The 25,031-nt window shown below is 39.3% G+C and overlaps 1 protein-coding gene across 40 annotated transcripts in view; it reads right to left on the reverse strand.

Moving 5' to 3' along the window:
• Positions 1–25,031, reverse strand: part of Clasp2 (cytoplasmic linker associated protein 2) — a 199,298-nt gene that overhangs the window by 98,902 nt on the left and 75,365 nt on the right. For all 40 annotated transcript variants that reach the window (XM_041677050.1, XM_041677054.1, XM_041677052.1 and 37 more), the window contains one exon: positions 6,238–6,317. In XM_041677050.1, coding sequence (XP_041532984.1) covers positions 6,238–6,317 — 80 coding nt within the window. The remainder of the gene's footprint in view (positions 1–6,237; positions 6,318–25,031) is intronic.

Consider the following 25,031-nt stretch of genomic DNA (forward strand, 5'->3'; position numbering starts at 1 on the left):
CTTCCAAGTAAACTGGGAGCATGGGGACCTTGGGAGAGGGTTGAAGGAGAAGGGAGAGGCAGGGATGGGAGCAGAGAAAAATGTAGAGCTCAATAAAAATCAATTGAAAAAAAAGAAAAAGACAAGACATGCTTTAATTTAGTGTTGAATAACAACTATTTGAAATGGCTCGTGCCAAAACTGACTAAGCACACATGTGTGTCACTTACTATGTGTCACTTCAAACAGGAAAGCAAACCTCAATCAAAACAGGTTCATCTGGCAACAGTTTACAATACACTACATTTGTTATATATTAAAAGCACTGTATTTGTAAATACATAACAAATATATTTATGTTGTATATATTTATAATATATAATAAATGTTATAATTATTATGACTACCATGTCTAATTTTAGTACAAGGAATCTCCTGGAAGACAATGCAAAGACACTTTCTAAACCATGAAAGAAGGGAAAGGTCAACTTAGAAATTCACTTCAGGAACTCCGTAATTTTTCAAAGCCATCTCTTATTGGGATCCCCATGTTTCTTCTAGGTATACAAAGAACACTGGGTTAGGAATCTGCTGTAAAATTACTCCTTGGTTTCTAACCTCTCTATCTAACTGAATAATGGTTTCTACATAAAGAACACTGGAGGATCAAGTGTTAGAGGAGAGATTATAATTCTAATTTTAAACAGGTTGTGTTTGAAATGTCTGAAAGACTCCTAAAAGGAAATGCCAAATAAAACAATGATTGTAAATAAATGTTTCTGATGCTTAGCAGAGGTCTGGCTTAAAGGTAAAATCAGGTATAATCAATATAATGGTGTTAGATAAAGCCATGATGTTGAAGGAAGTCATGAGGCAACAAAATAAAGTAGGAAGATGGGTCCAGGAGTAACCCTTAATAAACACTTTGAGAGTCAGTTGGCCAAATAAAGGATCCATCTGTAAAGGAAATGGACATGAAGCAGACAGACAGAAGAGAAGTAAACTAGGAAAACAGTATTTCACAACTATTACAGCAAAACTGCGAACCAAGAAGAAAAAATCCCAGTATGAAGCCAGGGATGGGGAAGGCATGAGCAGGCAGCTAGCTCTCTGAGTCTCTGAGTTCCAGGCCAGCCTGGTCTATAGAGAGAGGTCCAGGACAGTCGGGGTTCCACAGATAAACCCTGTGTTGGGGGGGGAGGCAGAAGGGGATGAATCTCAGTATGGAAAAGGGGAGGTGCAAACAAACCCCGTAATCAAGAATCTACTTGTAATTGATAGTTGCTGGAGAGGGAACAATCAGTTTTCTTCACTCACACACACACGTATACTTTAAAATTTTTTTTAGCTTTTATCTTATATGTATGAATGCTTTGTCTGCATATATGTACATGTTCTGCATGTGTGCCTGGTGCCTGTGAAGATCAGAAGTTTTGGATGCCCTGAAATTGGAGTTAAGGATGGTCGTGAGTTGTCATGTAGATGCTGAGACTCCAAACCGGGTCTGCTGCATGAGATGTGCATGCTCTTTACTGTCGAGCCTTCTCTCCAGCCACCAAATCATCATCTCATTCTAGGGTAGCACTTGTGCTCCATGCCTTTTGTATGTACTTTGGCTTTTTTCTTTTCTTATTTGTTGTTGTTTGTTTTTTAATGAGAGAAAAACAACAGGAAGTTAGGCGGTATTGGGGAAGGAAAGCATATGACCAAAATACACTGGATAAAAAAAGATTTTAAATAACATTTTTTTTAGAAGTAAAAGAAATATCAGGTGCATACAGCTACCTGGAAAGGAGGAGAAGCTAAGAAGGAGCAGTGTTTGGAGGACATGCAGTCCATTATTTCTTCCCTATTGCTGGGGATCAAATCAGAACCTCATGAATGCTACATGAATATCCTGCCACTAAACTAGACCTTTCACTCAGTTTCTCTTTTGTGCGAATGGTTCTCTCCTTTCACCATGTGGGTTCCAGGGACCAACTCCAGGTTGGCAGCCTTGGTGGGAAACACGTTTATCTACTAAACCATCTTACTAGCCCACTTCTTTTTAAGTAGTAAAACCCAGAAATGTTTACTAAGCAGCAAGAAGGTTCTAAAAAGCAAGAGCTTGAACTCACATAAGGTCAATGATCTCTGCAAGTGCGTTAAGAAAGTACAAAACCACAGGCTGTAGAGCACTGTAGGTACTGGTCCCGGGTGAGGGAGAACCATGGTCCTGAAACAACAGGACAGCCTTCTGATGCTACAGGAAACAAGTACTTCTGAAAAAGCACAGACATAACTGAAGAGCATGGATGTCAGACTGCTAAGCACTTGTGCTGTGTACTAAGAGCTGTGTGCTCTGAGATTTCCTTTGACTTTCGGCAGTTCTTTCTTGGCTAGGAGAGTAGAGAAAAACCGTTATATTTAGAAATACCCGTAGTTGTGCTTTTGCAAAATGGGTATTTAAAAATCAGAAACAGAAGAGTTTAATGCATTATGAACAATATTACTGCAAGAACCTTCAGTGTGAAAGCCTGGGTGAGAAGCAAAACACAAGTAGAGAAGCTACTTGGAGCCTGTGGAGAAGACAAATGCTGAGGACCTCTGCATCATGGAGGAGCAGCAGCAGAGTCCTGTGCAAAAGGAGGCATTTTAGTCAATGACTGGAAGAAAGCCATTTGATCAGTGTGTGAGGTGGATAACTCATGTGAATGAAGGTGGAGAGGTGGTCAAAAACTGATGCTTCACCCAAATGGAAAGGAGGTCAAAAGTAAGAAATGAAAGAGGAAACGGGGAAAATGGGTTAGAAGGCTCTAACTAGGGAAGGGGAGGGAGGTCAATACAGGAGGGCTGAGCAACAACACTAAGGTTGTTTGATGAAGCCTCAAAAAATCATATTATTTTATATCAACCTAAAATTAAATTACATGCAATGTATGTAAATGTAAACACACACACAAACACACACACCCCTTAAGTGAAGTTACCATCACCTGGCTTTGGGCTGACAACGCTCACCACAAGAGCCATAGATTACCTAACAACACCCCCAGTTCTAGGCATGAGAAGCTTCCATTGTTGGTCATGGTAGTCCAAAGTGACTCTAAAAACAATATAGGCTACTACTGTTGCCCCTGGTTGCCTCTCAGAGGGTAAAGGAAGATACTGTTGCTGCAAACCCACAATACTTAGGACAGAGGATTTGGGAAATTCAAACTGGATCTAATCTGAAAGCTTCCTTCTTGTGTTCTAACTTCCACAATGTCAGAAAGTACTACGCAAGCTGACAAAGGGAAGCAATCGTTCCTATACAGTTGTGGTGCCTATGAAACAGAACACTGACTAGCACAGGAAATACCTAAAGGTGCAATGGTAGTAACTCAAATCTTTGTGGTGATCAATGGTTGTCTAATTGGACTTACAGCCCACCCAACAAGAAGGAAAACATGCTGGCTGTTAGAATGGAGACAACTACTCTAGACTTGTGAGGTCATGGGGCTTGGAGGAGAACCTACTACTGACCTGTTACTGCACAATTTCTAACTACATTCTGAAACTTATCCTTAATATCCAGATAGGCATAGCTCACTCCGCATCAAAGAAGCTTCTCCTTAGAGCAAACAGAGACTATTACAAAAAACACAACTGGGGCTGTAGAGTTGGTTCATTAGTTAAGAGCACTTGCTGTTCTTGCAGAGGCCCACATAGTGGCACAAAACCATCTGCGACTCTAATCCCAGAGGATCCACGACCTCTTCTGACCTCTGCAGGCACCAGGTATGCATCTTCAAGACAACTCCTGTACCTAAGGCTCGGGAACATTTCCGAAGAAGGGTAGAAAGATTGTAAGAGCCAGAGACCACAAAGTCTGTTGTGAAAACTGCTGCTCAAACAATGACAGAACCATCAGACATGCTAATGCAGGAGGAAAATCTCACTCCTAGACAAGGAACTACAAGCAACCAATGACTGCTGAGAGAGGGAAAATTAGCCTCTCCCAGAAGAGAGCCCCCTAACTAGGTACCCAACACAAAATGGTCAGCCCAAATTCATATACACATAATCAACAAAAACCAGACTCAGTAGTTTGTATTTATATATTTGTACATCTCTATATATGTAGCAATAATAATCAAAAAGAGGCCATTAATTTGAGAGGGAGATGTAGAGGCAGAGTATGGAAGGGGCTAGAGGGAGGAAAGCCAAGGGGAGAAATCTATTATATTTTAATTAAAAGTATATTAAATAGGAAGGAAGGAAGGAAGGAAGGAAGGAAGGAAAGAATGTAACATCATTTAGGGTGGTATAATAGCTAGCATGTGTTTACCATTCACTTGCTAGCACTGCCATATTTAATCTCTGATTACACACTAGCAATTCTTAATTTAAAATGATCACACAGCCAGTGCAGTTGATCCTAGGTAATAGTGTACTGCTGTCCAGACATGACCAGAGTAAGGATTTGGCCAGTAGCAGGGACCTCATAGAAGTGCAGGAGGACGACGACAGCAAACACCACCAATTATGTGAGGACTTTAACGAAAGGAAAATTCTACTTTAATAATAGCACGGGCATTGAAGAGACAAGACTCTCTAGGGGCAGTGATGGTGATGCAATGGGTAGTCGGGAAGCCTGTTCTCCTTCCAAGGTTGGGCAGCCCATGGCTTCAGTGATGCTGTAATGATTCCGCTCTGGCAGAACTTACTGAACAATGAACAATGATCAAGGCCAGCCAAGTTCCACAACTATTCCTAGAACCCTAACCATTCCTTTTTACGAAAGGCCTACAAAATACACAGAGGGGGTAAGAATCTTAAGATAAAAATATATTTCAAATCAAAAACATTTTTAAAGTATTCCTATAACTTCTTAAGACCTTACATGGATTAAGGACAGCTTTTCCTCTGAGAGAGCTGAATAGCTCAGACCTTGTGAAGCAGTATGCAAATACAGCACCCAGACCTTTAAGAAAACACTCAGTAGGGACCGCCATGGTTCAAAGAAGCACTCTGCGTGACAGGAAGTACAGGCAGAATGTGAAGAAATGAGCATTTTCACCTCCCCCCCTCAGAACAGTAGAATAAAACACAAAACATTTTCTTATACAGGAGAAGCATCTTGCTACAGTGGAGGATTCACAGAAGTGGAATGACAATCCTTCACAGCAGAATCTATTGACACAAGTGGCTATGTAATTCCATACAAACCACACCCTAAAGAAGGTCTTGCAAGAGCAGAGTATGGTGGTACCTGCAATCCTCGTATGTTTGGGAGTTGGAGGCAGAAGGATTAGGAATTAAAGATCAGACTGGACTACTACATGAGATCCTGTTTTAAAAAGCAAGCAAACAAACAAAAACATCTTGCAAATAAGTAACATCGAAAAACTGAAAACAAACTGAAAATCATCAACAGAAAGGACACAAGAACTCTACTCATACAATAACTATCTGAAGAAACAGAATTACAAACTTTGAGTTGTGAAAAAATACACCAAACAATACTGGGGTACAAGGTTATGTAATATGTAGGAATGTTATATACACTGTAGTGCTTACTTGCTAATTAGATACAAAATGAAGACTGCCTTACTTGTGGATATTCCACTTTGACTCTTGACTCCTAGGGGAAGGACTTTCAGATCTCTATTTGTCAGCTTCCAGCACTGTCTGGGGTCAAAACTAATTATTTCAAAAATAAAAACTGTATGTCTGACATAGCAATGTAGTATCACTAAGTCATGGATTTAATTTTATTTAAGCTTTATTAAAAAAAATTTGAAAATCTAATTATGAAAATAATTGCTGGGCGGTGGTGGTACGTGCCTTTAATCCTAGCACTCTGGAGGCAGAGGCAGGTGGATCTCTGTGAGTTCAAGGCCAGCCTGGTCTACAAGAGCTAGTTCCAGGACAGGCTCTAAAACTACAGAGAAACCCTGTCTCGAAAAAAAAAAAAATTAATAGCTTGATAATATCTAGTACATCATTCATACATTCATTTAAAAAAAAACTTTTTTAAGCATTTAAACTTTCCTCTTCTTATTGCGTATGATGTGTGTATTTGGGCATGTGCAGAGTCAGAAGACAACTGTGGAATTGGTTTTCTACGTCCACGTTTATGTGGGATTCAGAGTCAAACTCAGGTCTTCAGGTTTGTATTGGTAAAGCACTTGACCACTGGGCCATCTAGCTGTATACCCAAATAAATTTTTTTAAAAGAACAAAAGACAGGACAGAAAGAGGCAGGGAAATCTCACGGGGACACCAAAGCCTTACCTGAACAGAAGGAACATCTGTAAAAGCTTTGATAAAGTCATCCTCATCAACCGCTCCAGCCCCTCCTTCTTTAGAAGCACCTGTTGATTAAGAAGAAACTGATTTTCTAAGGAATATTTTTAAGTATCTTGATAAAGACAGTGTGAAGCATCCCTTTGATATGAACAATAACATAATTCTGAAGGATATTCCAGTGTATACAAAAACATTTCAAAATGGGGCAACTTTCAGAGAAGTCAAGGCATATGTTAGAAGTTGATTATTTCCTGATATGACAGCAGAAGTTCCCAACCCCACAACTATTCGATGCATTAGCAAGGACACAAATACAAGGGAAAAGCTAAACATTTAAAAACTGAACAGCAGGACAGGTGTGATGGTCAAGGTTGTAATCCTTGCACTTGGAAGGCTGAGCAGGAAAACTGAAGCCAAGCCCAAAGTCAGCCTGAATGACAAAGCGAAAACCTTGTTTCAAAACCCCTAACCAATCACCACTTGGCACTTTAAATAACATTAAATTTCGATGAATGGAGACAGATAACTGACACAGAAATTAGGGACATGTAAAAGAGATGAGGACTGTGACATTAAACTTGACTACACAAGTCTTCGCTTATTGTACACAGAAAATCGATCTGGTTAGCTGGTAAGGAGCAGCTATTTAAAAGCTAATTGTCAAGCTACTATCATTCGGCTCCATCTCTATTCTAACACCCACTCAACCATTGGCTTTCTTTCTGTTAAGCTCTGCCAACAGGTGATGCTAATGAAGAATGAGAGCTGCAGCAAGTAGGGACTTTGAGGAGGGTTGTTTACAGCAGCATGTAAGCTTGCTTGGGGGGCGGGGGTGGAAGTTTGTTTACAGAAGCACCAGTTACACCTCTGCAGAAAACATCTCTCTCCCACAACCATGAACTGTGTAAACTCCTCAAGAAGGAATGGTACATCATGAACCCCTCTCTCTCTAACAGTGTTGAGAAGCCCAATCTTGTGTATGTAATCAAAGCAGCTGTAAGGTGAGCACAGCAAGCACATGCTACCTAGAATGTACACTCAAGTCCTTACGCCTCTCCTGTTTCCTCCAGCACTTTCATTCTTTCCTCCCCCCTTACACAATGTTCCATGAACGTTGGAAGGAGTGACACATTGTCCTATTTGTAGCTGGGCACTCAAGAGCCTTGGTGCTTTGACCAGTTTATGAGTTTCTGAAGTCCCCAGTAACCACTGAGAAACTGTTCTTTGACTGAGGCCATCTACTCATGGGATGCAGGTAAGCTCTAGTGACTGCATCCTCCATACTGGTACCACGGCTAAAACCCAACTTTCAATGTGGATGACACCATTCCATGGGCTGGGGTCGGAGATGGAAAAAAAAGGAGAAAGGAAGCTGGCTTAGCCCTAGCACCCTCAGCTCCTCATTCCTGACTGCTGACAGTGTAACTAGCTGTCTTACCATCAGCAACCAGGTCTTCCCCACAAGGATGGTACCCCTCAAATTCTAAAACCGCCACTGTGTTGTCTTCTTGTCAGATACTTGGTCAGAACAAATGCAAGCAGTACTGTGATGTCACACCATGCAATGCTGCTTCAGAAACTAGCTTGTTTAAGATACATGCAACTCTCTCTAGATGTGGGTATACTCAGATGAAGTTTATATTTAGACTTTAGTCCTATTCCCAAAATATCTCATTATGTATATGCCGACATTCCAAAATTTAAAATAAAAATATTTTATGAGTACAAAACATGACTGGTTCCAAGCATTTTGGATGAAGAAGACTTAATCTGTACTAAATGCTCTATATAAATAGCATAACTTGAGCATTAGGCTCTTCCAGAGGATCTGGGTTTAATTCCTATCATATACATGACAGCTCACAACAATCTGTAACTCCAGTTCGAGAAGATCCAACATGCTCTTCTGGCCTCTTGTAGGCACAGGCATGTAAACAGGACACAGACATGCATGAAAGCAAAACACCCATACTCGTAAAATGAGAAATAATAACAAAAAATTAAAAGTTGTGAGCCACCTCCTAGCAGAGCCTGGATTAATACTGGCAGTTCTGATTTCTAAATCAAACTCAAATATTTAATTATTTGTTTAGTGTAAGAATTCAATACTTAAAACACACAAATGTATATCATAAGGGACAACTAACTTTAAAACCTTTCCAATTAAATAGTTTAAAGCTTGGAGTTAGATCCTACCACAGGCAATCTACAGATTCAATGCAACCCCATCAAAATCCTAACACAATTCTTCAGAGAAATTGAAAGAACAACTTTCAGCTTCTTATGGACACACACACACACACACACACACACAAATAAATAAATAAAGATGGCCAAACAATACTGAATAATAAAAGAACTGCTAGAGGCATCACTATCCTCAACCCCCAGCAATACTTCAGAGCTATAATAATAAAAACAGCATGGTATTGGCAGAAAAACAGACAGGATAATCAATGGAATCAAACTGAAGACCCAGAAATTAGTCCTCACATCTATGAATACCTGATTTATTACTTTTTTTTTTTGGTTTTTTCGAGACAGGGTTTCTCTGTGGTTGATTTATTACTTTTTAAAAACCAAAAATATGTACTGGAAAAAATATGTATCTTCAACAAATGTAGCTAGTCAAACTGGATAACTGCATGAAGAAAGATGCAAATAAATCCACTTTATCACCCTGCATAAAACTCAACTCCAAATAGATCAAGGACTTTAATATAAGACCAGATAGACTGAATATGATAGAAGAGAGTGTGGGGAATAGTCTTAAACTCATTGGTGAAGAAAAAGGTTCTCTGAAAGAAACACTGACACCATAGGCAATAAGAACAACAATTAAATGAGACCTGAAGAAACTGAAATCATTTGGACAAAGATGCAGGCTACAGAATCAAGAAAATAACCCAATTTAAAAATGGGATACAGATCTGAACAGAAACTTCTCAACAGAGGAAACTCAAACAGCTAAGAAAAACTTAAAGAAATGGTCATTGTTCTTAGTCTTTCAGGAAAATGCAAATCAAAATTACTTTGAGGCTTCAACAGCCAAAATGGCCAAGAAAAACAAAACAAGTAACAGCTTAGCTGGCAAGGCTGTAGGGTAAGGGGAGCATTCATCCATTGCCTGTGGGACTGCAAACTTGAATAGCCACTATTGAAAACAATTTGGTGGTTCCTCGGGAAGCTGGGAATAGATCTACTTCAGGCTATGCTACTTGTGGTGGATTGAATAAGACTGCCCCGATTACTTGCATGTTTAGTCCCCAGTTGATATGTTGTCAGGGAAAGATTAGGGGTATGGTCTTGCTGCAGTAGGTGTGTCCTCATTGGAGGAGGTGTCATTAGAGGAGTCCTTTGAGGTTTCAAAAGCCCACACCAGGTCCAGAGTATATCTGTTTCTCTCTGTTGCTATGTCTTTCCCTCCCTGTCCCTTTACTGCCCCCTCATCCCCGGTATGCTGCTTCTGGACCACAATGTAGTTCTCAGGTACTTCTCTAGCACCATGCCTACCTGCCTGCTGTCATACTCCCTGCCATGATGATAATGGACTAAACCTCTGAAACCTGGGTAAGCAAACTCCCAATTAAATGCTTTCTTTTATAAAAGTTGCACTGGTCACGGAGTCTCATTACATCAACAATAACCTAATAGAGACAATACTAAGGCTCAAAGGACCCTACATCGCACTACATAGACACTTGTTCAACCATGTTCACTGCTGCTCTACTCATAATATTCAGGAAGTAGAAATGGTTTACTTGTCAATGGATGAACGGATAAAGAAAATGTGGTCCATTTACACAATGATTATTACTCACCTGTTAAAAAACATGAAATTCACAGCTAAATAGTTGGAGCTAGAAAAAAGCCATCCTGAGTGAGGTAACTTATGCCCAGAGGACAAATATAGTATGTATTCACTTATGTTAGTGATTAAGTCTTTGAAAAGCAAGCTGCAATCTCTATAACCACAGAGGTTATATATATATTATATATATATATATATATATAATATATATATTAAGGGACTAAGAGAGAAAAGGGCCTCACCAGGAAGCTGAAACATACTAGTTATTGGGAGGGAAGAGGTTGAAACAAGGAAGTTCAAAGGGGGAGGGGGGAAAATGGGAAGAGGAGTTGTGGGGAGGGACAGCAAAAATAAAGGGCAATTTGAAGGCACATATAAAAGCCTAATTCAGTAGAGGCTTCTTAAAATATATGCATATATGAAAGAAGTATAAGCTAGAATCAGAAGAGATATAATAATAAGAGATACAATGGGGCTGGAGAAATGGCTCAGTGGTTAGGAGCACTGACTGGTTTTCCAGAAAACCTGGTTTTCCCAGCACCCACACAGCAGCTAACAAACAACTGTCTATAACTCCAAGATCTCTGACACCCAAACACATACATGCAGGCAAAACACCAATGCAAATAAAAGTAAATCAAAAGATTAAAAACAAAAAGTGAGGCCTGGCAATAGTGGTATATGCCTTTAATCCCAGCACTTAGGAGACAGACACAGGCAGATCTCAGTGAGTTTGAGGACAGTCTGGTCTACCAAGTGAGTTCTAAGACAGGCTCCAAAGCTATACAGAGAAATTCTGTCTTGAAAAACAAACAAACAAACAAAGTAGGAGGGAATAGCTGTTCATCCCAGCCACCCGGCTAGATTAGACCCAAAATAATCACACAGAAACGGTATTAATTAAATCACTGCTTGGCCCATTAGCTCTACCTTCTTAATGGCTAACTCTTACCTATTAATTTAACCCATTTCTATTAATCTGTGTAACATCACAAGGTCATAGCCTACCAGCAAAGTTTCAGCACACCTATCTCCAGCTGCGACTTCCTGGCATCTTTCTCAGGCGGCGGATCCATGGCTTCTCTCTGTCTCTGCCTCCTTTCTCCTAGCAATCTGCCTAGCTTTCCCTGCCTACCTAAGTTCTGCCTTGCTATAGATCCAAAGCAGTTTCTTTATTCATTAATGGTAATCACAGCACACAGAGGGGACTCCCATAACAAAGAAAGAAAGAAAGAAAGAAAGAAAGGGAAGGAAGGATACAAAACCCCAATTAGACATATCTCACCACCAAATCCTCCAGTGCCAAGAATAGGTTACATGTAATTGAGTTGTTGGCCAGAAGGGGCCTCATGAAAACCTCGAAAAATAAAAGAAATAAATAAAAACCCAGGCTATTGCCAAGGCTGTTGGTAAAGATAACATCTACATAGTTTTCATAACATGGAAAAACTGGTGACTACCTACAACAGTGGTTCTCAACCTTGAGGTCATGAGCCCTTTATGGGTCACTTATCAGATATCATGCATTATGCTTTTTATTCACATTATGATTCATAACAATAGCAAAATTATAGTTAGGAAGTAGGAATGAAATAATTTTATGGTTGGGGGTTACCACAGCATGTGGAACTGTATTAGAGTGTCACAGCATTAGAAGGTTGAGAAGCACTGATCTAGAGCCTTCACCCATACTGACTTTGCATGCTATCAAAAGGTAAATACCAACACAAGTATGAACTTTCAATCTACAATGGGGATCTGCCTACAATATACACTGGTGCAATAATGGCACAGAAGTTGTAGGAGTAACCAACCACTACCTGATTGGAATTACGGCCTACTCTGTGGGATGGAACCCAAGCCCAACACTGCCCAGGTGGTCAAGAACCTGAGACTAGATAGGCTATGGACCTAGGGGAAAACCAGATATTACTGTATTGCTAAAGGAACATAACAATAAAATGACTCCTAATGACATTCTGCTGTACTCACAGATAAGTGTTTTATTAAGCCTTAATCACAGAAGTCTTCTCATACAGTATATGAGAACAAATACAGCGATCCACAGTTAGACAATGTGGAGATATATCTATCTTGGAACACTCAGTCCTAAACGGGATGTCTCCATCAAATCCCTCCTTTTAGGGCTCAGGAAACTATTTATAGAAGACAGCAGAAGGTTTGTAAGAGCTGGTGGGGATGAAAGATACAAAGGAAACAAGGCCTTCTAGATACAACAGAGCTGACATATTTATGACTGCCTCGTGCACAGAGCCTGCCTCACAAGTCTTAGTGAGATGTGGTGGCAGTGCTGAGCATGGAAGTAAACATGAGCCTCCATCCCTAGTCCAGGAGCTATTTCCAACTGACAATCTCTCACAAAGGGAAAGATTAGTTTACTGCAATGGAGTCTCACTAGACTCACCATAATTCAGGACAGGTCCCAAGCCCAGCAGATGATCAATACAAAATGAACTCAACAGTGTTTTTGTCTCACAATGCTTTGTCTGAGTTTTTGTTTGTTTTAATTTCGTTATGTTTTTGATTGTTGAATCTTATAGAACTTTTGCTTGTATAATATGATTTCTAATTTTGTTTTTATATGTTTTCCCTGTGTACAAATGTGTGTGTCTCAGTGTCTGTATGTGTTTCTTGTGCCTTTTCTTTGGCTTGTTTTGTCCTATACTGGGTTGTTTGTTTTTGTGTTATTTTTTTAGATGCATGTTTGTAATCTAATGAGAAAAAGAGTATGGATTTTGGTAGGATCTAGGAGAAGTTGGTGGACAGGAAAATGCAATCGCAATATACTGTAGAAAAAAATAAATAAAAATAGCACAAAATAAAAAACATAATAACAACAACAACAACTTTTGGGCTAGGATGATGGTTCAGCAGGTGAAACATTTGCTTTGAAAGCATCAAGATTTCAGTTCAGTCCCCAACACTATAGACATAGTGGACACAGTGGCACAAGCTGATAACCTCAGCACTGGAGAGACAGAAACAAGAACATTACTGGAACTCTGGAGCCAGTCATTCTACCCTAATTGTTGAGCTATAGATCAATAAGATACTGTCTCAAAGGAGGTGAGCCTATTCTACAGGATGATCCTAAGACTGTCCCCTGGCCTCCACCCGTACATAGACAGATGCACACACACACACGTGCGCGCGTGCACACACACCAACCTCTCTGCACATAAACATACACACAGGCATTAAAAAAAATAAAGTTTAACAAATGTTACATAGACAAAAGGCAACAAATACTAAATGCAGCCTTCTGGCTATCTCAAATCTAACAGTTTGGTCCTTTACCAGGATACAGCAAATTTGGTTGTTGCATGTATGGTATGATGATTGTTCCAATCTGGCTGATGCTCATGTCTGAGAATTGCTTGGTACTAAGGACATCTGCCACTGAAGAGCACACTGGTTACATGAGGAAATAATGTCCTCAAGGAAGAAGTGCTAAGTATGGGAAATAGTGCGTCCTCCCCACCCCATTCGTTAAAATTGAATTTAAAAGTTAAAATGTTTGAAGAAGCAAAGAAAATTTTACCTTGTTAGGGATTACAAATTGCTCCTAAAAAATTACAAAGAGATTCTATTAATTACTTAGCATATAGCATAGGCTTACAAAAAAAAATCAGCTACAGAAATGACAAATTAGGAGAGATCAATTACAAACTCTTATTGATTTTCAAAAATTGCTGGGAGATATTAATTGGCTACAAGCCACAACTGGATTAATTACTCAAGAACTAAATAATTTATTTCAAACCTTACAAGATGATAAGGACTTACATAGTCCAAGAAAACAGTAAGTTGGAGATGAGAGAGAATTGGCTTTGGTAGAAGAAAAGTTAGAGAATGTACATATGGATCACTTAGACCTGGAGCTTGGCTGTATTCTGATTATTTTACCTTCTACTCATTCTCTTACAGAATTCTTGTGCAGAGCGAAGATAATATCTTAGAATGAATATTTTTAACACAGAGTAAAAACTTAAAGACCTATGTATAAAAATAAGAGAGAGAGAAAAAATGAGCATGTAGTAATTTCTTGGAAAAATTAGCAATACTATCCCAAAAGCAAGATACTTCAGTTTATAAAAAGAATTGGATTCTTATTCGCATTGTATGAGGAACACCAATTTCTGGAGCACCTACATTCTATACTGATGCAAGTAATCAGGAAAAGCAGGTTATAAGTCAGAAAATTTAAGTTGCTCAAAATCCTTATGATTCTGTTTAAAAGTCAGAATTATATGCTATTCTCAATGTACTATTAGATTCTCCAGAACCTCTTAACATAGTTATTGACTCTCAAAATGAAGAAAGAGTTGTTTTACATATAAACTGCTTAACTTATTCCAGATGATTGAGAATTAACTTTGTTATTAGTTCAATTACAAGAAATAATCAGAAATAGAAATCATTCCTTTATATAACACATCAAATCCCATACAGGTCTACAAGGTTCTCTAGCACAAGGTAATGATGAAGTTGATCAGCTACAGGTAGAAAATGTGCAAGAACCAGGTGGTGATAGTGCACACCTTTAATCCCAGCACTCGGGAGGCAGAGGCAGGTGGATCTCTGTGAGTTCAAGACCAATCTGGTCTTCAAGAGCTAGTTCCAGGACAGGCTCCAAAGCTACAGAGAAAGTTATGGCCATCATGGGGATATCTGTAAAAATTAAGACTGACAATGTTCTAGCATATGCCTCTAGTAAAATAAAACCTTATATAAAATTATATTACAATATAAGGCATATTACAGGCATACCACACAATCCTACAGAACAAACAGTTATAGAAAAATCTAATCACATTTTAAGATTTGCTTAATACATGGAAGAAGATAATAAAGACACCCACAGAAATAAGACTACATAATGCTTTATTAACTTTAATATTTCTAAATAACAATAAGAAAGGAACAAGAGCTACAGAGACATTGAATAGTAGGGGGAAACTGCTAAATTAAATCAGTCTGTAGACTTTAAAGATGTATTGACTTCAGAATGGAAACTGGGACATGTGTTACATTGGGGAAGAGGTTTTGCTCTTGTTTCCAAAAGAAGAAAAAAACCCCTATGGATATCATCAAAATTGAGAAAGATTAGATTCAAATAGTAGAGACCTCTTGAGTAGGAGAGGAGACAGTTCATCAAACAGCATGGCCATCCAATCGAAGCTAACTTGTAAGAACAACAACTGTCCTTCACTTGATCAAATATAACCTGCCAAAAAGAGAATCTCCCCAAAGTTAGGGGAGTTGAGGCAGGGAATTATTTTTCTTTCCAGGAGATTAAAAGTATCCAATTAAGGAATCTGAATACCAGTGGACAAATGAGACATCTGAAGAAGGATAAATCATCCAGAGAAAATGTCCCAAGAAAAGTAAATTGGCCTAATGATATAGCATATTTCTAACAGAAGAAAATCTCACAAATCCTTCCAAATGTTTGTTTCTGCTAGTCTCTACAGACATATAAGGCAAATAGTCTTTTTGTAGTCCGAATTCAATTGAAAATTAAATCTGGCCTTAGAGTAGGAGCATAGCTCTCTCCTCTCAACCCAGCATGCTTGTTAAAGGAAAATCCAAAATCTCTGTCTCATGTTAGAAAAGCAACCTGGTATGGGACAGATACCTGATAATTCTTTGATGTTATTTTGACTCTTTAAAACTTTACTTAAGATATAAATATAATCTCAAAATTTATAAGATTAATATATACACTTCCTGTTGTGATATTAATGGTTATTTAGAGTATATATAATATATATAAAATTCTAGGAATCAGCTTTATCGACCTTCCTGTACACGACTTTGAGCTTGAGTCTGAAGCAGGTGACTAGGGATTAAGCTTGTGTACCCTAAATGTATTTAAAAGACTGTGGTCCTTTGACCACTCTGAGATCTGCTGCATATCAGATTTAAAGTGTTTACAAGTTTTCTGTAGTGAACCATGACAACTCCTAACAACAACCTCTGAAGTCTCCAAAAGTATGATAGGGACAATAACAGTGATTTCACCTGGACTGTGGTAATACCACTACACTGACAAACACCCCCCCCCCGCCCCAATGGTCAGATATGGACTATAAACTGCTCAGTACAATGACAAGGCAGTTAACTCAGATGATCCAGCCTCAGAGACTACTCTAGCCAGAATTCAGATAAGGCTTGCACTCTCCCATCACATGAAGACTGAACAATAGCGAGCTCTCCTAAGGCTTGATCTTTAAGGGTCCCCTAAACATGCCATTGTCCCCAGAAAACAGGAAGTAATTTTAAGAACATGATGCCCATATTTTCAAAAGGTGGGGCTTGTGTGATTTTTGGTTGTTTGGTGGATTATGGATGTTTTTCATTATTTAGGAGGGTAAATTGTAAGTTGTCACATTGTCATGGAAAAAATGAAACAAAGGTTAAATTTAGGGATTTTTTTCTGAAAACAAAATGGGAGGTATGGGAATGATAGAATAAAAGGGCAGATTATTGAATCTACTCATAAACTAAAAGAGCAGCTACTAGTCTTTAAGGTTATTTTGTTATGTTGTATATATGTTTCTATTCTTGTTTAAGATACTGTATCCATCCACCTCATTGAACAAGGTAATGTACATTTCTAGTCCTTGTGAAAGCTATTATTATAAACTATTTAGGATAATTAAGAAACACAGGTTATTAGCTAGCCAGCTAAAAAATCTTTGGCTATGTTTCAAGGTCAAACAGACATATTGAGGTAGATATCAAACACTTCAGAGATCTACAGAATATGGCATCTAAGATGTTTTAATAACATAAAGCTTTTCATAACTGTGAGACACATCTGCTCCTGGCAGTACAAATTTTCTTAAAAAAGAAAGGAGGGCATAGGAGAACCACCTTATGAAGTTTGCTTTCACTGTGGCAAAGTTAGCCAATGGGAAAGAAACTGTCCTTGCCTCGATTACTGACAGCTTGCTGTCCACAATGGACAAGCAGGACACATAAGAAGGTGACTGCTGAACTTTGCCAAAACAAGGTAAGACAATCCTTCAAAATTCTAGGATGCCAAAGATGGATGCCCCAGAGTTGCAGAGGAACCTTTGGAGAATGTCCAGGCAGATGTTCCCGTCATTTCTACAGTTTTGGAAGTTGCTTGCTTTGTACTTCTTGTTTACTCAGGTAATATTACGTAAAGTGTATGACGCAGAGAGACATAAAAGCTTAAGTTGAAGACGAGCAAGGAAGTCAGGACCGCGAGTGGTTGGTCCACCAACTGAGGCAGCGTGTCTGTTTTAATGGGAGCTCACGAAATCCAGCTGGACCTGGTCTGAATGAGCATGCAATCAAACCAGACTCTCTGATTGTGGCTCACAATTGTGGCTGGCTGAGAAGTCATTGATAAAAGCACTGGGACTTGTTTTTACGGCATGTTCTGTGTTTTTGGGACCCTAGTCTATACGGATGCAGGGCTCTCAAGAGCTGGATGTAGGGGGGAGGACCTTGGACTTCCCACAGGGCAGGGTTCCCAGCCCTCTCTCAAGGAGGGTGGAACAGGGAGGAGGGGGTGTGGGGGAGCGGGAGGGGATTGGGAGGAGGGAAGGAAGTGTAAATAATTGAATGAAAAAATAAAAAAATTTTAAAAAAGCTTAAGTTGTTTATCAATGAAAATGTTTTGATGTCTACAAAGATAGTTTTCAGTTAGTAATATAAGCTAGGAAAGAAAGTGAATTAGGTACAAAACTTTGGACTCACCAAGATAGGGTAGATTCTGAATTTGCCAAATGCAAATGGACTGGACATTGTGAATATAATTCTTACTTGATAATTGTTCTTATTGTATATAATTTTACTTTGTTAACTTTAAAACCTTCCCTTTTCTTTTAGACAACACCTGATAATTGTTCTGTTACACAGTATTACTGTAATAGACTTAAAACCTTTCCTATTTATTCATACAAAAACGGGGAAATGTAATAGGAGATTTGTTTCTATTGTTGCTTCAAGACTGCCAATGGAGTTAAAATATGATCCAGAGGGTGGAGTTCAAGTTCGGCTGGCCAGAATAAACTATAGACTTTTCTGGTGGACCCAGATGAAGACAGAGAGACACAAAGAGGAAGAAGAAGGGGCTTTAAAAGATTCTTGATGCTTTTTGTTTTTAAATGTGGAAAACATGGGGAGTAGGGTCAGCCAATCATTCCTCTGTTGTTCTTAGGATTTATCAGGTTTTTATCTCAATTTCTGATTCCTGAGTTTTACAATTAAGGTAAATGTATTAAAAAGTGGCTAGTTATAGAACCAATATATATATCAATGGTCTTGGTGGCAGGTTTACAAACTTAAGACTTGAAAACATAAAAATTCAGTAAAAACATACTTTGGAGCATCTACAAATAAACCAAACACGTTGACAGCTTATGCTGGAGAGGGTGAGCGGTAAGGGGAACATCTCCATTACTGGTGGGAGTGCAAACTTGTAGAGCTGCTTTGGAAATCATGGCAACTTCTCAGAAAATAAGGAAACAATCTACATCAAGACGCAGCAAGAAGACTTTTGGGTACACCCAAAGGAAGTTCAATCGCAGCACAAGGACATGTGCTCAACTATGTTCACAGAGCATCATTCATGAGAGCCAGAGTCTGGAAGCAATCTATGTTGGCAGAGGCTGCTCGTTTTGTTTCCTGGCTACCCAGACCCAGGACACACAGAAACTATATTAATTGCAATACTGTCTAGCCAATAGCTTAAGCGTATTTCTAGCTAGCTCTTACATCTTAATTTAACCCATTTCTATTATTTTATATTTTACCACAAGGCTCATGGCTTACCGCCAAGGTTCTGGCTGGCAGCATGTGTCTTTCTCCTCCTGTGGCTACATGGCATCTCTGACTCTGCCTACTCTCTCTATATATCTCTGTTCAGATTTCCCAACTGGCTTTGCTATGTTAAGCCACTGGCCCAAAGCAGTTTCTTTACTAACCAATGGTATTCACAGCATACAGTGGGGAATCCCACATCAAATCTAGATGCCCTCAACCAAAGAATGGATAAAGAAAATGCAGTACATTTACACAATGGAGAACGACTCAGAGGTAAAAAAAAAAAAAAATATGACATCTTGGAATATGCAGGCAAATGGACAGATCTGAAAAAAAAATACTGAGTGAGGTAACCCAGACCCAGAAATTCAGATATAATGTATACTTAGTCATAAGTTGGTGTGGGACAATGGTCTGTATTCTGTCAATTATATTTTAAATAAATGCTGACTGGCCAGTAGCCACGTAGGAAGTATAGGCGGGACAACCAAACAGGAAGTAGAGGCGGATCAATGAAAACAGGAGAATTCTGGGAAGAAGGAAGTCCTAGCCTGCACTCCTGACCCAGCCACAGAAGAAGCAAGATGTGACTGCATTGCCGAATAAGGTACCAAGCCACATGGCTAGCATAGATAAGAATAGTGGGCTAATATATGTTATAACAGTTAATAAAAAATCTGAGCTACTAGGCCAATCAGTTTATAATTAATGCAGACTTCTGTGTGATTCTTTGGGACTTAAGGACCGCAGGGACTGGGCAAGACAGAAACTCCAACAACAATAAGTGAGTTTTAGACATGAAGCAAAGAAACACCAGTCTACAATCAACAACCCCAGAGAACCTAGACAACAAAGACGATCTTAAAAGAGGCATACACGGATCTAAATAGGAGGAAAAGACAAGATCTCTTGAGTAAATTGGGAGCATGGGGGGGGGCACAGGATAGAGAAGAAGGGGAGAGAGGAGGAAGGGGGGAAGGGCGAAAAATGTATAGGGCAATACAAACAATAAAAAGAGAGAAATAAACCAAGCAAGTAAATCTAAAGTAGGAACAAACGGTGTGCTGCGTAGTTTTATGTCAACCAAAAACATTAGCTAGAGGCACCTGAGAGGAAGACGTCTCAACAAGATGGGGTTGAAGACAAATCTGGAGGTCATTTTCTTCCTGCTGATGCAGGAGGGCTCAGCCTAATGTTGTGATGCTAGCCCTTGGCTGGTGGTTCTGAAAGTCTTAAGAAAGCAGACTGAACAAGCCATAAAGAGAGCAAGACAGTAAACAGCACCCTCCTTGCCCTCTGCATCAGTTCCTGCTTCAAGGTTCCTTCTCTGGGCTTGGGCTCCTGCCCTGACTGCCCTCAGTGTTAGGATTGTAAGCTAAATTAAGTCCTTCCCTCCCCAACTTCTTTTGATAGTGGTGTTTTATTGCAATAGAAGCCCTGCCTAAGAAAAAGGTACTAGGTGTTTAAAGGCCCCAAATAAACAAAGATGAACTCCATGTTCATGACATAAAGATGTTCCGACTCATGAGGCAGCACTAATAACCAGGCTCACAAAGGGGGAGCTGTCAAACTGAATAAAAACTACTTAGATGAGCAACTGTGTCTGGGCAGTGGTGGCGCACATCTTTAATCCTAGTACCTGGGAGTTTAAGAGTTTAAGGCCAGCTTGGTCTACCCAGAAAGTTCCAGGACAGCCAGAGCCACACACAGAGAAACACTGTCTCGAAGAAACAAACAAATGAACAAAAAAGGACTATTTAGACAGTTCTGCAGAAGAAACATGGAACAACTGTCTATCAACTCGAAAACCTTAAAAATAAAAAGAATTATTACTGGGTTGTAACAGAGATAGCCTGGAAAAGAATAAAATAGGAAGTTCAAGACAGACCGTGAGGAATATTGCTTTAAGGTGTGCTGCTTTTGTTTAACTGTAAAGTTGTGATTCTTTGCCTGTCTAAAACACCTGATGGTCAAATAAAGAGCTGAACAGGAAGCCATGTGGTGTGGGTGCACACCTTTAATCTCAGCACTTGGTAGGCAGAAGCACAGACAGGCGATTCGCTGTGAGTTCAAGCCCAGCGTGGTCTACAAGAGCTAGTTCCAGGACACCAGGACTGTTACACAGAGAAACCTTGTCTTGAAAAACAAAACAAAACAAAGAAAAAAAGAACTGAACGGCCAATAGCAAGGTACGAGCAAGGATAGGCAGGACTAGCATGCAGAGAGTGTAGCCATTCGCCCAGCTACACAGCAAGTCATGGAGAAAGGAGAAACATATACAGAAAAGCCCAGAGGCAAAAGGTAGTTGGGATAATTTAAGAAAAACTGGCAAGAAACAAGTCAAGATAACGCTGGGCATTCATACCTAAGACGAATCCTCTGTGTGTGATTTATTTGGGAGCTGGGTGGTGGGCCCCTCAAAAAAGCCAAAAGAGTAAAAACATCACACAACAATAGACCTATATAGTTATGAAACATTTAAATATAACAAATTTACCAATCTATTTTCTGTTACTATGACAACATGCCTGAGACTGAAAACCCTGGAAAAAGAAAACAATATGGAACACAGTTTGGAAATCTAAACGCCTCGAAAGCCTCCTAACAAATGCTATAATAGTAATGCATGGAGGAGAGGTCAGTGTGGCAAGATATGAATCCAGACAGACTGGGGACCCAAGCTTACTCTTTAACCATGGATATAAAAATTACTTAATCTCTTATAAGAGGAGCACCATCAATGACTTAAACACCTCACACTGGGACCTATTCTTCAAGGCTACATACCATTTCTCCATAAGGCCACCCTTAGGAGCAAGTCTCCACCACAAGGACCCCTGGCAGACATACTCAATCCATAGTAAAGAAACCCTAAATTCAATCTAGGCATAATGGCACAATTCCTATACTTCCAAAACTTGGGAGGCAGAACCTAGAAGATCACAAGTTCAATACCAGCCTGGTCTATATATTCAGTTCCAGAACAGGCTAGATTATAGTGTTTCCAATAAATAAGTAAACAAATAACAAAAAGTAAAAAGGGGGAGAAATAGATCACTTTAACTAATGTCTCAAAACGTAACAAAATACTAAAAGATCATCCATCTAAAAAAAAAAACTTACAGGAAGATGGTAGCTCACATCTTTAGCACTAGCACTCAAGAGGCAGAGGGAGAAAAATCCTTTGAGTTCGAGATCAGTCTAGTCCACAAAGAGAGTTCCAGCACAGCCAGGGCTACATATAGAAACCCTGTCTCAAAAAAAAAAAAAAATCAAAAACATCTTTATTAAGTAGTAAAAATTATACTAGTGAGCCATGCCTTTAATGCTAGTACTGAGGCAGGTGAAGCTCTCTGAGCTTGAGGCAATGGTGGTCTATCTATACAGCAAGCCCCAGGCCAGCTAAGAATACGGAATAAGGCCTCGTCCCCCAAAACCAAAAGGCAAAACAACAACAACAACGAAAAAATTACAATAGTCACTGACTTTGTGAAAACACAGACATCTTGTCAAAGAAAACATACGCCACGTAAAATGGAAAATTCAAAGAGTCTGGATTATGTACATTGTGTTTTCTTTAAAATTTTTGACTGTAAAGGAGCTAAGTACAGAGAGACATTTCATTACATGGGCTGCCAAGCTAAACCAGAATGGATATAAGGGTATTATGATTTCAAAATTTGGGTCTAAGGATATGATGCTTTGGAGAGGGTCTTCTTTTGTTTTCACAGATGACCAGACCCTGTGGATTGCATCTATCCCGATATGGTATGATAGACCACGACCTCCCAAAAAGTTCCTTTGAACACCCTCAAAAAATTACTTCACTCAACTGCCAACTGAGATAAACCTGGCACACAGGTTACAGCCTAAATGATCTGATTAACAGCGCCCGCATTCAGCAGGAAGCAGTTTGGAGAGAAAAAACTGCGCCCATGTTCCCAAAATATTGTTTATAAATGTTCTTTTACATTTAAAGGGGGAAATGATATAGGTATGAATAATTTGCATTGGTATGGATTTTAAGGTCAATTTTGTTATATGTATATGTATTTCTGATCTTGCTTAAGGTATTGTGATTGTGTAGTTCATTAAAAATGTAATGTATAATTAGAAATATAGATTGTTAATAGATAATCATAATAGTCAAGTTTGTAGTCATGTTAGTTAAGATTTTCTAGATGTACATAGATATATTTTAGATAGACATTCTTCATATTTTTCAAAGATTATAGAATATGGCATTTAAAATGTTTTAATAATTTAGGGCTTTTCATGACAATGAGACACGTCTGCTCCTGGCAGCACCAATCTACTTCAAGAAGAGATGGGCATCGAAGAGGCACCTTATGGAGTTTAATAGCCATTTGGGCAAGAAACTGCTCTTGCCTGGACTATTGCATAAACTGGACACTGAGAACCCGTAGAGAGAGGACTACTGAACTTGCCTAAAGGTGAGATGATCTTTCGGGGTTCCTGATTCATGAAAGAGTCTGCAAGACATTCTGCAGGACACAACAGATAATGACTGAACTGACTTTGAAATGTCCTGCTTTGTGGAAATGTCTCTGGATACCATGGGCCTGTAGGCTGAAGATGGATGCCCCAACGGTACAGAGGAACTTTGGGTGACTGTCCAGGCAGCAAAATGTCTCAGTCATTTCTAGAGTTTGAAAGTTGCTTATTTCTTGTTTGCTTAGGTAATATTGTATCTTTCTGGAGTCTTTGATGGAGTTAAGAATAGTTAGTTATAGTTATAGTTTTCCTTTGTTATGATAAAGATTATTGTAACTTTTACTTGATAACTGTTTTGTTATATGTAATTTTGATATGTTAAAGTTAAAGCCTTTTTTTTGTTTAAACAGAAAAAGGGGAAGTGATGTGGGAGTGTCATATATCAATCTGTTGATTTCATTGGCTAAGTAATAAACAAACTGCTTGGGCTCATAGCTTAGAACATAGGTGGGTGGAGTAAACAGAACAGAATGCTGGGAGGAAGAGGAAGTGAGCTCAGACTCAACAGCTCTCCTCTCGGGAGCAGACACCTCAGAGAGACGCCATGCTCCCGGCTCCTGGGCAGACACACGCGATGAAGCTCCGACCCAGGATGGATGTAGGCTAGAATCTTCCCGGTAAGACCGGTGCTCACAGATTATTAGAGATGGGTTGATCGGGATATCAGAATTAGCCAGTAAGGGCCAGAGCTAAAGGGCCAAGCAGTGTTTAAAAGAATACAATTTGTGTGTTGTTATTTCGGGGCATAAGCTAGCAGGCAGCCGGAGTGCTGCGAACACAGCCCCACCGCTCCTCTTACAACAAATAAATGTTCTATCTAAATCCATGGACATCAAAACAGAGTAAGCAAAACTAAAGATCATGCTAGCAAAAAATAAAGATAAATACCCTTTCAGATTGTAATTCTCAAGTAAGAAGGAGATACAAATGACTAAGCCCACTAGAGACAACTGCAGTCTTCTGTACAGAGAAGGTATTCCTCCAGAACCAGAGCTAAGTAAGGGCCACTTAAAAGGTGAAAATAACTCTTCAAATACTGGAGGGCAAAGGAAAAGAAGACACAAAGTCTCCAGAGAAACAAAATAATCCCATATTCAATAGAAACTCGACACAGAATGTAGCTGCATTTTCACAGAGCAAGAGAAGAGGGTGATTTTAAACAAAGATCTGAGCAATCTTATTCCAGATCCAGAACATATTGGACCATCTAACATGATGTCGACATAGACTGGAAAGAAAATAGAGTAAGAACGAAGCTTTACTTTTTTTAAAAAAAAATTATTTAACTTATTTAATTTATGTGCATGGTGTAAAGTTGTCAGATCCTCTTGAACTGGAGTTACAGACGGTTGTGAGCTCCCATGTGGGTGTGGGGAATTGAACCTGGGACCTCTGGAAGAGAAGTCAGTGCTCTTAACTGCTGAGACATCTGTTCAACACCCCAGAATAGAGCTTTTCTGATGCTAACAGGAACTTCTTAAAAGACTAGGCCCAACTATTAAGCACCCTAAGCAGCAGCAGAAATTCAACAAAATAAGCAGCCATTGCAGGCATGAAAGACTGACAAGACAGTGTGGACAAACTCAGAACACACACACAAGATTTTAAAAGGTAGCTAACTAAAGTCGGA

The sequence above is a fragment of the Microtus oregoni genome, unplaced genomic scaffold (genome assembly GCF_018167655.1).
Source record: "Microtus oregoni isolate MIOR12 unplaced genomic scaffold, Mior012 000028F_ref0000031, whole genome shotgun sequence".
NCBI lineage: Eukaryota > Metazoa > Chordata > Mammalia > Rodentia > Cricetidae > Microtus > Microtus oregoni.